General features: G+C 47.1%; 1 protein-coding gene across 12 annotated transcripts in view; it reads left to right on the forward strand.

Moving 5' to 3' along the window:
• cadps2 (Ca++-dependent secretion activator 2) overlaps window positions 1–18548 on the forward strand; it is a 983842-nt gene that overhangs the window by 725894 nt on the left and 239400 nt on the right. For all 12 annotated transcript variants that reach the window (XM_086008788.1, XM_086008791.1, XM_086008779.1 and 9 more), the window contains exon 13: window positions 17465–17652. In XM_086008788.1, coding sequence (XP_085864914.1) covers window positions 17465–17652 — 188 coding nt within the window. The remainder of the gene's footprint in view (window positions 1–17464; window positions 17653–18548) is intronic.

An 18548-nucleotide genomic window follows, 5' to 3' on the forward strand; every position in this document is an offset into this window, starting at 1 on the left:
TTGCACACGTTTCCTGCCCAATTTCCTGTTCGAAAATTGTTTCGGAGGACTGAGGCTATCGAGTACTAATGCACTCAACGTGTGTGTTTGCCTGGATGTGCTAGTGATTGTATAATTGGAAGAAAGATTTGCACGTATATAGTGCATTTCACAACCTCAATGTCCTAAAGCACATTACCGCCAATGAAATATTTTTAAGTGTAGTCATTGTTGTAATGTAGGGAACAAGGTAGTCAATTTGCGCACAGCAAGGTCCGACAAACAGCAATGAGATAATGACCAGATAATCTGTTTTTAGTGATGTTGGTTGCGAGATAAATATTGACCAGGACACCTGGTGACATGAATCAGTCATTCATGGTGAGAATGTTCCTGATAAGTTACAAATGCTGGCCAATTATGTATCTCCTCATGTGTTTGACTATATCGAAGACTGTGTAGACTATGACTCCGCTGTTCCAAATACTGCAGCAATTATATGTTAAGGCCCCAAACAACATTTTTGCTCAGCAACAACCCAGGGTATCACTTGATGAATTCCTTCAAAAGCTTCGCAAGCTCAGCAAAGACTGTAATATCAAAGCTGTCTCAGCTGAGCAGTACCAGGAAGAATTAATTTGTGATTCTCTTATTAATGGAATTGCATCTCCCTTCATACGCCAGCATCCGTTGGAGAATAAAACCCTCGAGTTACAAGCTGCCTATGACCAGGCATATTCTCTGGACTTAGCAAAAAAAAATGCAGATGCCTATCTTTTACCACGTGCATGGACTGCTGCTATCACTTTTAGTGACTCCTCCAATAAGCCTCAGGCGGAAGCCCTCGCTGATGACGACTCTATCCTAGCTGATGACGACCCTACCCTAGCGGCATCTTGGCAATCTAAAAAGAAATGTTTCTTCTGTGGAGGTGCATTTCACTATAGGAAATTTTGTCCTGCTCGTAATGCAACCTGCAATCATTGCAGTAAGAAAGGTCATTTTTCTAAAGTATGTCAGTCAAGAGCCTCTCCTAGGGTTACAGCTGCTATCTATAAAACTGCTCCTTCCCCAAGAGCCACTACTAATGTTACAGCTGTCATCTATAAAACTGCTCCTCCCCCAAGAGCCACTACTAATGTTAAAGCTGTCAAGTACAAAACTGCCCCACCTCCCATCACAGCTGTTTTTCCCCAAAGCCTGTCCCATGCAACCACGAAGGTTTCGGTAAATGGACACATTTTGAGTGAACTAATCGACTCGTAGCTCTGACAGCTTCATCAGTGAGCAGGCTGTCAGTAAGTTAAAACTGCGTATTTACCCCTCGGACATGGAAATTGCAATGGCTCTGACAACGCTGACCACCAACTCTTCTCGCTTTTGTCTTGTCGACCTTATTCTCAATGGCCGCACTTATTTCTCCACCCAGCTCGGGGTGCTCAAAAATCTGTGCAGTGATGTGCTCCTGGGACAGGATTTCCAGAAGCAATACAAAAGACTCACTTTCGAGTTTGGAGGGTCAAAACCGGAGCTTACTATTTCCAAAGTACCGTTTTGTGCGCTTTCGGTGGCTTCGCTCGACGAGCCCTCCTTGTTTGCCAATCTTTCCCCCCCGATGTAAGCCCATAGTCACTAAATCACGATGTTTCAGCCAAGATGATCGATCCTTTATCGAGGCAGAAATCTCTCGCCTTCTAGCTGACAGTATCATTGAGCCATGTTCATCTTCCTGGCGGGCTCAAGTCATCAATGTTAAAAATCCTCTGAAGCAACACAAGAAACGTCTTTGCATCGATTACTCGCAAACTATTAACCAGTATACTGACCTGGATGCCTACGCACTACCACGCATCGATGACATGGTCAATAACCTTGCCAACTACAGGGTATTTTCAACTTTTGACTTAAAGAGTGCATATCATCAAGTACCGTTAAAGGACTCTGACAAGAAGTATACGGCCTTTGAGACCAACGGGCGGCTTTACCAGTTTTGTCGCCTTCCGTTTGGGGTCACCAATGGGTGGCCGTCTTTCAACAGGCAATGGACAGCCTAGTCAAACAGGGGAACTTAACGGACACCTTTCCATATCTGGATAATATCACCATTGCTGGTCATGACCAGAAGGAGCACGATGCCAACCTCCAGAAATTTCTTGACATTCTCCATCGTCGCAACTTAACCTTAAATGAGTCCAAATCTGTGAAATCAGTACCATCAATCAACATCCTTGGCTACTGGGTGGACAATGGTGTCATCAAACCGGATCCGGAGCGACTCTGTCCGCTTCAGGAGCTCCGTCCGCTTCAGGAGCTCCCTCACCGACTACTGAGCAGGATGAAGCCAGCTCTGTGCCTGTGGGGGCCCGCACCTGGAGTCACGATCTCCCCAGTCCCCATCAGGTCGATCAAGGCAACATGGACTCTGCCAGCCCGCCGGTACGAACCAAGCGACCCCGACCCCGACCCCGACACGGTCCGAGGAGACGTGCCTTCCAGCCACAAACGGAGATCCAAACGACTGCGGCTATTTGTAGTCCGATTAATCCGATAGAAGGAAGTCGCCGGACTGCCAATCCTTCAGGCGGGAAGAATGACATGAATCAGTCATTCATGAAAGAAAGACTTATGAAATAATACTGAGTGGCCTACGGGTGGCGCTGTCCAGGGAGAGTATAAATACTCGGGCACGGGCCCAGCTTGCACAGGACATTCTTAACAGGAACTAGTGAAGGACACAACTAGACCTCCATGTTGTAAAACTGTTGATTGAAGCTTTGTTTAATGCTTAGACCAAGTGCCTAGTAGTTTTCTTACGTCACCTGGGATAACTGCCCCTGCTCTTCTTCAAAATAGTGCCATGGGATCTTTACATCCACCGAAGAGGACAGCCGGGGCCTTGGTTTAATGTCTGATTTGTAAGACTGCACCTCTGACAGTGAAGCATTCCTTCAGTACTACACTTGGAATATTAGCCTAGATTTTCCGCTCAAGTCTCTGGTGTGGGACTTGAACCCATAACCTTTTGACTCTGAGATGAGAGTGCTACCAACTGAGCCATGGCTAACACCTAATGAATCATTAAGGGTGAAGCGTAGCAAATTATAGCTCAGTGTCTCCATGCATCATATGTGTGATGCGCTCCTACAACTGCTGTTTCAGCTGAGCCAAGTTCTCACTTGTTGAGATAGTGAAGGAGCCTGCTCTTTCACTGTTTCTGCTGATAGAAAGTTCACGACTGTGCAGATTGCTTTTAATGTCACCCTGACTTGGTTGTGGAGCTGAAGCAGTGAAGAATTAGAGCACAGAGGGGCAACCGGAGATGCCAGGTGACACCAAAAGCATAATAGTCAGACTTATTGCTACACCACCCATTCAGTCTGCAGGCCCAGGTTCAGCCAGCAGGTGATGATTGAAGAGCACTGCCTCCAGAGGATAAGGCTTAGCAGAGAGGCAGTTACAGAGCAGTGGCAGTGGCTACAGGAAGACCTCACACATAGGGGCAGCATTGCCATAAAGGTATCCATGCTCCCAATTTTTATACTTAAGCTTTTTCCAGGTTAGCACAAGGAACAGCCAATTTGATGCTTTATTCAGGAGGGCCATCATATCATTTCCCACTGACCAACAAGTGCAGTTTGAAAAAAAAATTCAATTCCACTGAATTGCTGGTATTCCTAAAGTACATGGGATGATTGACAGTACACATGTGCCTAATAAACATCCATAATGTAGCGAACAGAAACATTTTCTACTCCCCCAAAATACAAGCACCGTATTATGCTCCTGGGTGACCAAGAATGACACTCGCAGCAGCCACAGACAGAAACTGAGCATTGATACAAATAGGCTTACACAACCATCAGGATCGTTATTGAGTATACAATTGGCATCTTGAATCAGTGCTTCAGATATCTGAACAGATTGGGGGTACATTACAGTACAGCACCCACAATGTTTCCAGAATTATCTTTGTCTGCTGTATGCTCCACAAATTTGCTTTACAAGATTACCTTAACCAACGAGTAGGAGGGCAATCCACATACAAAGCCAGAGCAGAAGGCAGATCGTTACCTTGAGGATGCAGACCTCGAAATACCAGTCCAACCAGGATGACTGATGCATCAGGTGCTCATCTAAGATACATTTGGCTCAGTGCTTGAACTGCCTCTTTGAGGAATCCTTCTGTCCACATTTACCATACTACCACGTCGATGCTGCCCTCTGGAATGGCTCAATGACCATTCTTTGCTGTTCTACATTATTCTACAAATCACCTCTCAGCACAAAGTACAAATTGAGTGCAGCCAATTTGTTTTCTACTTTGTGTAATGCATCAGTGATGCCAGTGTGTTTTGCCATAGTCATGGTGGATTGCGTCCAAAGTCTAATGCCTAACCTATTACTTATAATTGATTTGCCTGTGGAAGGAGTATGTGTGCTGGTAAACTTCAGGGTTTCAGCCAGTGACGCAATATCTCCTTGGGTTAGTTCTTACAATGGCCCTGCAACTGATTCAGTCACATCTGCTGGTGCTGTGTCTGGCAGGTTACGCCTGCTCTCTGACACATCTAGGATCACTTGAGTAGGGTGTACCCTCAGTGAATGGTTGGGAGTAGGAAAATCATTCAGGGCTGAATTTCCTTGTGAGGGAATACGCCATATTTCAGAACGATACACCATAATATGAACAGAATACGGATATTATTAATACATGATATACTGGGTTTAAAAGTCTGGAAAGCCTCGGAGACACAGGCTGCAAACAGAATACAGGCTTCTGAGGTAAAGATCAGTTGTTAAACAAAGTTGTAAAAAAACAAACAAGCTTTGAAATGGGAATTAGTTAAATATAATAAAACAGTTACCCCATTGAAGTGGCAGTTTGCCGCTTCCGAAAGGTCTAGAGTTTGGAGAGAACACAATGAGAAGACCCAGTTTAAAGTGTTAAGAACTAACACGTAAAACAGAAACACAAACACTAAAAGAACCATGTGCCTTTGAAACAATGACATCAAGTAAAAGAAACACCTGCTGGTCAAATAGTTTTTATGTTAAACTTGGAAGACAGGAAACACGATTAAATATGCAACCAACTGAGATAGCTAGAAATTCATGAACCACCCTAGTTAAAGTGTCTTTAATTTAGACATCGTAAATATGATACCAACAAGAACACTTTGAAGATATGACTTCAACAGATATACCAAGCAATTACATTGTGATTGTATTGAACTTGGAGCAGTAAGGAGAGTCACAATGTCTGCTAAAAACCAGTTAAGCCAATATTAAGAATTGAATGAAGAATCTTCGATAAGAATGGCATCAAACAGAAACCATTGCTGTCCTTGTTTTTATGATGGTTTTTGAAACACCTAAAGGTAGAGACATAATTATGCATGCAATAGTTGAATTGACAGTAAGAATAGAAAGCATTCAAACAGAGAGAATGAATAAGACAATTAGCTGACATCAGCAGAGAACTTCAAAGAAGAAACCACTGCCAAAAGGGTATAAAAATAAGACCTTTTCAACAGAAAGACAGAACTCGCTAAACGGGCAAAGCATTTCTCAACTCTTCAGAGGCAGCTCTAAGTTTTTAACTGAGTCTCGGGAAATCAAAGTAATTGTTTTTGGTGGATGTTCTGGATTTAGAGATAAGTAAGAAATGTAGAAATGTAACGAAGTAAAGATTTGAAAATAAGGATCTCTGAGAAATAAGAAAAGTAAGCTATCTGTATTTTGAATTGTTAATGTTGCGACTAATTCAACAGCTGATAAATGAATGTCGGCTCTTAAATAAAACTATATATTTTTAGAATTGTCTCAGAGTAATTCTGTATAAACTCACGAACCCAATTTCTGTACACTCTTTTGTAAGGAGTTGCAGAATTCTGGGGGTATTCTGGACCCTCATAATATCCAGAAGGTTACAGTCTAGTTCAACTTATTAAAAGTACTATCTGGAGGACGGTAACATCTTCAGTCATTCCTTTCCTTTAGAGAGAGATAGCCTGAGCCTTTAGACCCATTTAAGCATCTTATGGAATTCGGCTATCTCTAACTTAAGTTGAAGATGAACGTCTGGGGAATACACCTGATTTGGGGTAGCCCAAAAGGGCTAGGACTTGTAATTATCCCTTCATCCTCACCTGTTACATCAGGCCTGATGTGCCATCTCCTGGTTGACTCCTCTAGGTGTGGCCCTACTGGGCCCTACTTAACCCAGGGTCAAGCTAAGGGCAATTGTAGAGCCCCTACCACCACATTGGCTAAATTCAACTCGCTCAACACAAACCAAGGACTGAACCAGAGATCTTCCTGGTTTGTATGACTTAGCTAAATAGAGCCCTTGGAGAATAAAATACTAATTGAATCCATTGTGGATCTGCCTCTTAATCGCTTCTGAAGATGCATTGTTCTCTCTGTAATATAATATGTATCTATATATATAAAAAAGGATATGTCTCTCTGTCTGTCTCTCTGTCCGGCTATACAATCAAAAGTTATAGAGCGTACCTACACATATGTTATATCAAAAGAAAGCTCATCATTAGGGAACTCTTGTAGGCATATTTACTTTTTGCTCGGACAAAAATTGTGCCGACGGTTGGACAAAAATTGTGCCAACGGTATCCAAAAAACGTTCAAAATTCCGCATCGAGTTGGGGTGGGTTCATTGTGTGTGCGGGCGGGTCATCCTACAGTTGAGTGACGTGATGATTGACCAATCCTACAGTTCAGTGACCTGACGGTTGACCAATCGATGCGTGTGTGGGCGGGCCTTATCATTCTGAACCGAGGTGAGTGGCCACCATCTTGATTCCAAACTGTTCATTTCTTTATCACTTTCTGCATGTTTCTTTTCAAATCTACATTTCCAGCAAAAAAAAAGTTGCTTTTAAAACACAAATTGTTTTTTAAAAAAGTTAATTAATTTGTAAATTTTTTCTCTAACATCTAGAATTTTCCTACCTATCACTGTTTTTCCAGGCCTGTAAGCCTGGGCCTCTGTTGCCCAGCCACACCCGAGCTAGGCACCTCCCGTCGCGCTCAACAAGCGGCTTGCGATCGCCGCCATCTTTGTGAAGGCTGGAGGGGGCGGGCCTGAGCCGAGCGTCGCCACCGCCGCCATCTTAGTAAAGGCGGGTGGGGCAGGAGTCAGCGTGCGCGACTTGAGTCCGGCCGGGCCTCATGCGGTAGGTTGCGCGGCGGCGACTCTCTCTCTGCTCTTGAAGCCGGCTTGGGCAGGGGGCGGGGCTCGGGAGATCGGGGTTTCGGCAGATCGGGGCTCGGGAGATCAGGCCTCGGGAGATCGGGGGGGGCGAGCCTCGGGAGATCGGGGGGGGGGCGGGGCTCGGGAGATCGGGGCTCGGGAGATCGGGGGGGCGGGGCTCGGGAGATCGGGCCTCGGGAGGGCGGGGGGGCGGGTCTCCGGAGATCGGGGCTCGGGAGATCGGGGTGCGGGGCTCGGGAGATCGGGGTGCAGGGCTCGGGAGATCGGGGGCGGGGCATGGCTCGTGGAGGTGGGGGCGGGACTCGCGGGGGTGGGGGCGGGGCTTGGGGTGGGGGGGCGGGGCTCGGAGGGCGGGGGCGGGGCTCGGGCTGACGGGACGCTCCCCTCCCCCCCCTCCCCCTCCTTCCCCACTCTCCCTCTCCTTCCCCACTCCCCCTTCTCCCCCCTCCTTCCCCACTCCCCCTTCTCCCCCCCTCCTTCCCCACTCCCCCTTCTCCCCTCTCCCCCTTCTTCCCCCTCTCCCCCCTCCCCTGCCCCTTCTACCCCCTCCCTTCTTCCCCCTCCCCCATCCCTTCTCTCCCTTCCCTTCTTCCCCCTCCCCTCCCCTTCCCTTCTTCCCTTCTTCCCCCCCTTCCTCCCCCTTCTTCCCCCCCCTTCCTCCCCCTTCTGAACCCCTCCCCCTTCTTCCCCCCCTTCTTCCCCCCTCCCCCTTCTTCCCCCCTTCTTCCCCCTCCCCTTCTTCCCCCCTTCTTCCCCCTCCCCCTTCTTCCCCCCTTCTTCCCCCCTCCCCTTCTTCCCCCTCCCCCTTCTTCCCCCCTCCCCCTTCTTCCCCCCCTTCTTCCCCCCTCCCCCTTTCCTCCCCCCTCCCCCTTTCCTCCCCCTCCCCCTTTCCTCCCCCCGCCCCCTTTCCTCCCCTCCTCCCCTCCCCCTTTCCTCCCCCTCCCCTTTCCTCCCCCCCTCCCCCTTTCCTCCCCCCTCCCCTCCCCCTTTCCTCCCCCTCCCCTCCCCCTTTCCTCCCCCTCCCCTCCCCCTTTCCTCCCCCCTCCCCTCCCCCTTTCCTCCCCCCTCCCCTCCCCCTTTCCTCCCTCCTCCCCCCTCCTTTCCTCCCCCACCTCCCCTTCCCCCCCTTCCCCCCAGTCGCTCTCTCTCTTCCCCCCCGTCGCTCTCTCTCTTCCCCCCAGTCGCTCTCTCTCTTCCCCCCCAGTCGCTTTCTCTCTTCCCCCCAGTCGCTCTCTCTCTTCCCCCCAGTCTCTCGCTCTCTCTCTTCCCCCAGTCTCTCGCTCTCTCTCTTCCCCCCAGTCGTTCTCTCTCTTCCCCCAGTCGCTCTCTCTCTTCCCCCCGTCGCTCTCTCTCTTCCCCCCAGTCGCTCTCTCTCTTCCCCCCAGTCGCTCTCTCTCTTCCCCCCAGTCTCTCACTCTCTCTCTTCCCCCCAGTCTCTCACTCTCTCTCTTCCCCCCAGTCGCTCTCTCTCTTCCCCCCAGTCGCTCGCTCTCTTCCCCCCAGTCGCTCGCTCTCTTCCCCCCAGTCGCTCGCTCTCTTCCCCCCAGTCGCTCTCTCTCTTCCCCCCAGTCGCTCTCTCTCTTCCCCCCAGTCGCTCTCTCTCTTCCCCCCAGTCGCTCTCTCTCTCTTCCAACAACAACATGCTCTCAAAAGACCCTCGGCACCGCCGGGCACTTCAGCTAGTATTTTATAACGTGGTTTTTTCCATTTTTGGCCTGTTTGTCTCTAGTGCCAATCATTGGTGTTATTATTTTATAATGCTGATCCCAGTGTTATTACATTTTTGTTGCACCTTTATCAGGAAGTCACTCTTGACTGATTTCTATGTAATCCTGTTTGTATCATAACCCAGACTCCACAGTTTGCTCTGTGGGGAAATTTGGATTCTACCTGACTTTATGAGCAATTGAGCAGAATCCTGCACTAATCTTACTAAATCTTAATGAAATAGCTTTCACTAAACAGGATGTTTTTGTTAATAATACATTGCTCTTTTGGTTAATTTAATGGAGAGTCCCATGCAGTTTCTTTGCAGTTTGTGACAGTTTTAAGTACATAAATTAGGAGAGAGGTAGATAACTGCAGACTCAGGTCTTGCCCACAACCAAGACCTGCTGTGACTTTCCAAACAAAGCTCCTCAGACAATGGGTGAATTAAGAAATGTCCTGTGGTTTAAACATTTTCCTCCATTATAAAAATGTGTGCACCTTTCCTTTATTAAAACAGTGTTATTTCTGGATGTGAGTTCAATGGGGGCAGAGCAGCCTTGGAATAGCACAAATGAGTCCATGCACATGACTCAGGTATTAAGTTCTCAATCCCAGTTTTGCATTTGGAGAGAGAGATGCAAGAGAGTTTGGATGCTCTTGTCTGGCAATGGATGGGAAATCATTTGAGTGCTTTACCCCGCGCTGTTGCTGCGCTGTTAATAGTGATTGGTTTAAGAGTGACGTTCTCAAGAGTCCGAGGGAGAGAAATTTGTGTTCAGCGCCACATGTTAGCGCCACGAGATGGCGTTAAAACGCCTTTCAGCGCTCTACCACCAGCTGATGGCGGTTCCAGCGGTGTACACCATATCCGTTGTGCCGGTAGTGCTGCCACTAAACTCAATCGCCGGGGACATCGCAATCATGAAGATCATGATGTCAGTGAGTGTGCAACGCTCACTTGACACCTGATCTCCCAACTTTGTTTTGGCCATTGAACTTACCGGCTGGAGAAAGCAACCACAGGTTGTGGTGGTGTGCAGCATTAGGAAGCCGGCTCCAGTGGCGCTATTTAAAGGGATCATCACCAATCACCCGCATCTGACAGGGTTTTGAAGTTTGAGTGGCAATGTGCCACTTCCTGCAACTGCAAGAGTTTTCTTTAGTTATTTCAAGGTTATTTGGTATCAGAGAGTGTTCTGGCAAGTACAAAACTCCATAATTATTTTTGAAATGCTTCAAACTGCAGCACTTGCTAAAAGTCATGGGGGCTGTACTGGCAGTTGACCTCCCCCTCCAGGATCTTCAGTGGAGGGAGCAGAGATAGCGAGAAAGACTGGAACATGTGCGCAGAGGGAGGAGGGCCATCAGGGCTCTCAACAGGATGCCTTACCCTCCTAGGGTCTTCCGACATCACTTCTCCTACCTTCAATTAAGCGAGGAGCAGTGTATTAGGAGGCTCCGCTTCACCAAGGAGGTAGTCACAGAACTCTGCCACCTCCTGCAACCAGAGCTCCAGCCTCAGACCAAGGCGACCACGGCTCTCTCAGTGGCAGTCAAGGTCACCGTGGCCTTCAATTTCTTCGCCAGCAGATCCTTCCAGCCTGCAGCAGGAGGCATAGCTAACATCTCACAGTTCGCCATCCATCACTGCATCCAGGAGGTTGCTGAGGCGCTCTCTATCAGGAGAAGGGACTACATTGGCTTCCCGATCACCAGAGAAAAGCAGGACGAGCATGCATGTGGCTTTGCCAGGATAGTGGGCTTCCCCATGGTGCAGGGCACCATTGACTGCACCCACGTGGCTTTGCGGGTACCGCATAACAATCCTGAGATCTTCCGTAACCGCAAAGGCTACCACTCACTTAATGTGCAGTTGATGTGCGACCACAGACAGTGAATCCATGTCAAGCTCGAGGCTGGCTGCTCAGGGACCAGGGCTATCCGCTCTCCACCTGGTTCATGACTCTCCTCAGCAACCCCAACACTCGTGCTCAGCACCCATAATGAGAGTCTTGCTGACGCCAGGAACATCATCAAGCAGACCATCGACCTACTGAAGCAACGGTTCCGCTGCCTTGACCGCTCGGCAGGGGCCCTCCAGTACTCAGCTCAGCGGGTGTCCCATTTTGTGGTGATCTGCTGCATGCTTCACAACTTGGCCATCATGAGGGCCCAGCCCTTGCGGGACCACATCAGGAGGACGATGAGGGGGAGGAGGAAGAGGAACAGGAGAGAGGGAGGAAGGAGGCAGCCAGACAATCGGCCTTCCAGACGGGCTGTCCGTGACCGGCTCATCAGATTCTGATTTGTATGAATGAAACCCCAGATCCCTGTAACTCACCACAGTCCCATCATATCATCTCTGTTTCGTGCCATATCCTGGACACAAAACTGAAATGAGAGACACAACAAAAGATTCCAAACACACTTAATAAATTTATGTATAATCATCACACATATCACATGAATACTATTAACCAATCACCCTTGTGCGATTGTTTGTCTTTTGTGTGCCTTTTCCTACTCTAGTGCTCCTATGCAGTGCACCCCCAGTGGCTGCAGCACGGCTGGTGGAAGGCTGCTGAGTTTCCGTGCGAGACACTTCAGATGGCCTTGCAGGATGACCTCGACCAGCTGTGGACCTAGAAGGCCCAGCTGTAGACTGCACCACCTCGGCCTGTGCGGCAGCAGTCTGACAGGCAGTTGCAAGGGCAATGGTGGAGTGGCAGTGGTGGGAGTAGGAATGCTGTTATCCTGAGAGAGAACAGCAGGTTTCTGCTCCACAGACCCACTGCCAATCCCCCGGGCTGGGCGCCTCAGCATTCCTAGCAATCCGTTGGAGCACAGATTGCTGGCCTGCTGCAACACTGTGAGAGCCCCGGTCGACGGTGGTAGACCCAGCCACGATGGCAGCAGTCAGAGCTTGGGTGGCATCATGCTGAGACTGCATGAGAGCAGTCTGAGCTTCCGCTGCAGCACTAAGACGTTGGGGCGCTTCTGCCTGTGCTGTAATGGAAGCTGTGACATCGCTCATCACCTCTGGGTCGCCATGGTCTCTCTGAGAGTGTACCATCATTTCCAGACTGGAAATCCTGGGCTCCATGCTTGGCGCGGAACCCCGTGCAATGTTGGAGGCGGACTCCTCCACGCTCCTTGTCATTGCCGAGAGGCTCTCTGGCAGCCTTGCCATTGCACCTATCATTTCCGTGTGCATGCCCATCACCCTTCTTCTGAAGGCCTCCCCATCGAGGTCCTCCTCTGAACTTTGTGCAGCAGAACTTGCCCTCCGAGGAGCTGGCCCCTGAGCTACCCTTTCCCTCTGGCCTTGCTGCACCCCACTTGTGCCCGGTGTCTCACCCTGTGCAGCTCCAGCTGTTACACTAGCCTCTAAAGAACGTGTAGTGCCAGTATCTGAGCTGGTGGCTGTGAGTGACTGATGCAGTGACGCGGTGTCTTCTTCCTCCTCTTGTCCCTCCCCCCTCGCGCTCATCGGTTCCCTTGGGGACAGGCTGCTCAGGTGCTTGCTGATTATCTGCAAGCAGCAAGGCACAAGAGTCAGGTTATGGTGAGGGGAGGGGGGCAGGAAGGCAGAAATGCCCGCATACACCATGAGTAGCTTGAAAGTGAGAAAAGATTGTGGGCTGAGGGGGAAGTGGGATGTGAGAAGAAGGAGTTGGAATGAACATACCGTTGTTGTCCCCAAGGGGGTCAATGTCACTAGTGGCCACGACCTGGTGCCCAATGATCTCCAGCTGGCTCAGCTGTTCAATATGGACTTGGCTCCCACCTGTCCGCTCCTGCTCACGCCGGTTGTATGCCACCTTCGCCTGCAAGAGAAAGGAAAGTGTGTGAGTGAGTGTGGTGCAATTGGTTTGGGTGATGTGCCTGCTGTTATTGAATAGCTGTCATTGTGTGCAAGGTGTGAGATGTGGGTGAGTGTTGATAGGTAGAGATTGTTGATGGGTGAGTGCTGGGGGTGTGGTGCATTGAGCAGTGTGTGAAGCTTGTGGTACAGATGATGGTATGTAACATTTGTTGATGCCTTCACTCACCCTGACCACCCATGTGATGTTATTAAATTTCTTCCTGCATTGGTTGTGGGACCTGGGGACCACAATGCTGCCCGTGACGTGGTGTGCCACCTCCCTCCACGTAGTGCAGCAGACTTGTGGCAAGGGCCTCCTGCCAGTTGCCAGGTACAGGACCGCCCGCCTTCTCTCCACCGCAAAAACCAATGCCTCCAGTGCTTCATCCGAGAACCTCCGGTCTCTCTCCCTGGGGCGATGATCTGCCATCAGGATTTGTAAAGAACTCTTCCTTCTCCTTGTCCTTCTTCTTGTGGTTGTTGGGGCAGCTGCACACCCAACAGTGATGAGAATGAGGTGCTGCAGCATCAATGAACCTCCCCTTTAAGTAGTGTGAAAAGCCTGTGGCAATCATTACTTGCAATTAGACTCTCCCGATATTGGTCCATCTTTTCAGTGTAATGCCAATGAGCGTGTGCTTTTAGAGTAGAATCATGACTACAATCATTTTAATGAGGAGTGAGCACGAATTTTGCGTGCAGCCTAGACGATTTTCAGGTGGTGTAGCTAACCTTTTTTAATCTAAACACTGCTCATTTCTTGGCTGTAATGAATTTATAGCCCCTAGAAATTAATTGCCTTTGCTAAGGCATATTGCACTTGGCAGTCAGTCATGAGAGGTCATCAATTTAGAGTTATCATTATCAGGGAGTGAGGAGAGGGGTTAAGAGAAATCTCTTAAGCAAAGGGTCGTTGAAGCGTGGAATGGTTTGATACTGGGACTGGTTGAGACAGAGATTTGATAAATACTAGAGGAAGATACAGGACTAGAGCAAGAGAGTAGTGCAGTGGGATTAGTTTTGGATTGCTCTAGGAAAAAGCCAGCATAGATATGATGGGCTAAATGGCCTCCTCCTTTTGCTGTTCTACACTTTTCCTTTGGCTTTAGTTGCTGCTTTGTCTTGAAAGGTGGATGTATTAAATATGGGTATGTTACTGTCCTTTACAAAGAGATTTGGCAGGTTGCTGAGAGAGAAGGACATTGGATGTATCTGGGATGTGTGGGTTAATTAAGTTTGCCCAATGATGTGTCATAAAGAATCCTGCTTTTCTGGAGCTTACCTGATGACGTTATAAAGTTGGAAGGAATTTCTCATGAGGTTTTCTGGAAATTGGCCGTAGTTTTTTTTATTTGCATTACTCGCAGCTGGGGAGGATGGTGTACACGTTTGTACCGTCGAGTGAATAGGGTTAGCATTGATGGGCCTGATGGTCTTATCTCGCTCTTATTGTATGTTTGGAAGAGTCATATCCAAGTTATTTTGGAAAGGTCAAATAAATTACTACCACCTATTTAGTCAGTAATTTCACCTCATTTCAATCAATTACCTTTTGGAGGCTTAACTTGCAAAAGCTGTAAAACAGCAAGTGCAATTTGTTTGAAAATTCCTTTCTTTGGTTTAGCAGCAACTGTTTGGTGTTACCAATCAGATAAGAGAAGACAGACACCAATCTAAATACAGGAAACTTTCTGGTATCCGGCACTGACGGGACCGAGCTGGTGCCGTACCATCAAAACTGCCATAGAAACCAGCGCTAATGTTAAAACATACGGAGCTTTTGAGTTCTGTGTGAATCAACAAACCCTGTTGCTTGGCAACAGCTTCAAAACAGTCAGCCGCAGCTTAAAAGCATCTCTGTAGCTAAGCAACAGCTTCAGCTAGACCTTGCAGAGCCTGACTGGAATAAAAAAGCAACGAGAAGTAAAAAAACTTATAGGAAACGGCTCCTGAATTTTGCCGGTAGATAGAACTTTCCGGACATTTAACCTCCGGTTAAATGAAAGTTTCCTGTACCACACCCCATATATCGTTCAGTGGTAGCACTCTCGCCTCTGAGTCAGAAGGTTGAGGGTTCAAGACCCACTCCAAAGACTTGAGCACGTAATCTAGGCTGACACACCCAGTGCAGTACTGAGGTAATGCTGCCTTTTGAACGTAAAAGATCTCTTGGCACTATTTCAAAGAAGAACAGTGGAGTTCTCGCCAGTATTTATCCGTCGGCCAATATTTATCCATCAGCCAACATCACTAAAACAGATTATCTGGTCATTATCACATTGCTGTTTGTGGGAGCTTGCTGTGCACAAATTGGCTGCCGCGTTTCCTACATTATGACAGTGACTCCACTTCAAAAGTACATCATTGGCTGTAAAGCACTTTAGGATGTTCTGAGGTCATGAAAGGCGCTATATAAATAGAAGTTCTTTTCTTATATATTTTTTAAAGCATGTCACTTTTATCATTTAGTTTTTGGCATACAGCATATCTTGCTTGATGCAACAGGCAAAGTGGCCTCTTGTGCTACACTTGTGCTGGAGTCTTATATGTTTTCTTCCTAATTCCATTTCTCCAGAACTGACAATTTTATATGACATGTTTTTGCCCTTAATCATTGTATAAACACAAAGAGAAACCATTAAGTAAGCATCAACTGACCATTTAGCAAATAACCTTTCTCCATTTTGTGGCAAATAGTGCATGTGTGCAGTACTTTATTAATAAGGTCCTTTTAAATGCAATGCAGCACTCATCAAACCTTTTCTTAAAGGCTTGAACATTGAAAGTTCCTAATTCAATACTTTCCTGCAGAAAAGTTGAAGAAAAAAATGTCTTCTTTCTCTCCTGCTGCCCTTGGCATATAAGGAAAGATATAATAGATATTGCTTTATTGATTGTGTGTGAGTTAATTGTGTTTTTCCTCAATATGAATTGCTCCCATGGCACAATTAAGGGTGCAACTAGAAATACACTATTAAGGGCATGTGGACTTCAGCATTGTGAATAATGGCTCTCCTACATACTGTGTCCTTGCCTCTTTTGTACCTGGTATAAGGCTTGTGATCCTTGTGATTTTCTTGTCATTGTATCCTATTTTCAGATTTGTCAAGGCTGGGGTTCATTGCACAAAGTAGACTGTGTTTGAAATAAATAAATGACTAAACTGAACATTGAAGCCAGTATGTATTCTGGAAACTTTTTACACTGGAAATATAGTGAGCAGTGAGGAGGATAGTCATAGACTTCAAGACATGGACAGGCTGGTGAAATGGGCTGACACGTGACAGCTGAAATTTAACGTAGAAAAGTACAAAGTGATACGTTTTGGTAGGAAGAATGAGGAGAGGCAATATAAACTAAAGGGTACAATTCTAAAGGAGGTGCATGGGGGTATATGTGCACAAATCGTTGAAGGTGGCAGGGCAGGTTGAGAAAGCAGTTAAAAAAGCATATGGAATGCTGAGCTTCATAAATAGAGGTATAGAGTACAAAAGCATGGAAGTTATGATGAACCTTTATAAAACACTGGTTCGGCCCCAACTGGAGTATTGCATCCAATTCTGGGCACCGCACTTTAGGAAGGATGTGAAGGCCTTAGAGAGGGTGCAGAAAAGATTTACAAGAATGGTTCTAGGGGATGAGGGACTTCAGTTATGTGGATAACCTGGAGAAGCTGGGTTTATTCTCCTTAGAGCAGAGAAGGTTGAGAGGAGATTTGCTCAAGGTGTTCAAAATCATGAGGCATCTAGACAGAGTAGATAGAGAGAAACTGTTCCCATTGTCTGAAGGTTCGAGAACCAGAGGACACAGATTTAAGGTGATTGGCAAAAGAACCAAAGGTGACAAGAGGAAAAACTTTTTTATGCAGCAAGTGGTTAGGATCTGGAATGCACTGCCTGAAAGGGTGGTGGAGGCAGATTCAATCGTGGATTTCAATTGGGAATTGGATAAGTACCTGAAGGAAAAAAAATTGCAGGGCTATGGGGAAAAGGCGGGAGAGTGGGACTAGCTGAAGTGCTCTTGCAGAGAGCTGGCACGGGCTCAACAGGCCGAATGGCCTCCTTCTGTGCTGTAAACATTCTATGATTCTAAATATACTATTAATTAAGAATGCAGATGTTTGGGCTAATTTTAAATATTGAGTGATATTGTCCATGTGGAGACCATTTGTTACTGCTGAGTTTCTTGCTGCTGCTGTTGCATAGTTTACTACTTAGATGGTTAAGGAAATTCATCGGACTGTTTTATTATCCCTGTTCTAATGCAGAAGCTGTAGACAACCCTGCCAGTGTTTGAGTACATGGAGGAGCACCCTGACAAACAGTTGGTTCTTCACTCTTAATGTATTTGAGCCCCAGATTGTACTAATCGTACACATTTTGTTCATTACTGCGGACCCGTTGTGGTTTTTGTTAAGCTTGATTTCCTTTTATGTTGCTGGTAAGAAAAAATGAAAAAAGGTCCTTCACTAGTTATCACAGCGGTTGAAGCACTTTAGTGATTGGCAAGTTTGAATCCTGGAGTTCTCAGACAGCCAGACTCATTATTTTTATAATGAAATTGTTGTGTTTGAATTTGAGTCTCCAGATTTGCTATTCCGTCAGATCGAAACACCAAGATTATTTATAAATTGTAGCACTCTTATAATTTGGAATTCTATTCTGTTTCCCCCTCAGGGTTGGTTTAGCCCTGGCCAGGTGTTTGTGCTGGATGAATACTGTTCTCGCTACGGGCTACGAGGTTGTCATCGTCATCTCTGCTATCTCAAGGAGCTGATAGAACGCGCAGAAGGTGGCACAATGATAGATCCAACACTGCTGCATTACAGCTTCGCTTTCTGTGCCTCTCACGTCCATGGCAACAGGTAATCTTATAAACCAAAGCTTAATAGCAAAGACCAATGGTAGAGTGCAAAAGAAAAGACATAGCGATGCAGTTCCAGGAGCTGGAAGGACTTGCGGTTTCTCCACCCCTTCATATCTGACAGATCATACGACTGATCATACGACTGATTGTTGTCCAAAGGTTGCTAAACAGTTGTGTGATTTAGACGTGATTAGTATGCAACTGTATTTTATTGTGAAGTGTGAGGTGATGCATTTTGGCAAGAAAAGTGTGAGGTGATGCATTTTGGCAGAAGGAACAGGGAGAGGCAATATACACTTAATTGCACAGTTTTAAAGAGTGCGCAATGACAGAGCGACCTGGGAGTTAATGTTCATAGGTCCCTGAAGGTGGTGGGACATATTGAGAGAGTGGTTAGCAAAGCATATGGGATCTTGGGCTTCATAAATAGAGGAATTGAGTACAAAAGTAGAGAAGTTATGCTGAACCTTTATAAAACGCTGGTTAGGCCACAACTGGAATATTGCGTCCAGTTCTGGTCACCACACTTTAGGAAGGATATGAAGGCCCTTGAGAGGGTGCAGAGGAGATTTACCAGGATGGTTCTGGGGATGAGGGATCTTAGCTACAAGGACAGGTTGGAGAAGCTGGATTTGTTTTCATTAGAGCAAAGGAGGTTGAGGGGTGATTAGATAGAGGTGTACAAGATTATGGTGGGTTTGGATAGGCTAGACGGGGAAAGGCTGTTCCCACTAGTTGATGGTACAAGGACTAGGGGACACAGATTTAAGGTTTTGGGCAAGAGATACAAGGGGGATGTGAGGAAAAACTTTTTTATGCAGTGAATGGTGAGGACCTGGAACTCGCTGTCGACTGAAGTGGTGGAAGCGGAGACAATCAATGTTTTCAAGGGGA

The sequence above is a fragment of the Somniosus microcephalus genome, chromosome 16, assembly GCF_052327205.1.
Source record: "Somniosus microcephalus isolate GS21.2 chromosome 16, FLI_Smic_1.0, whole genome shotgun sequence".
Lineage (NCBI taxonomy): Eukaryota > Metazoa > Chordata > Chondrichthyes > Squaliformes > Somniosidae > Somniosus > Somniosus microcephalus.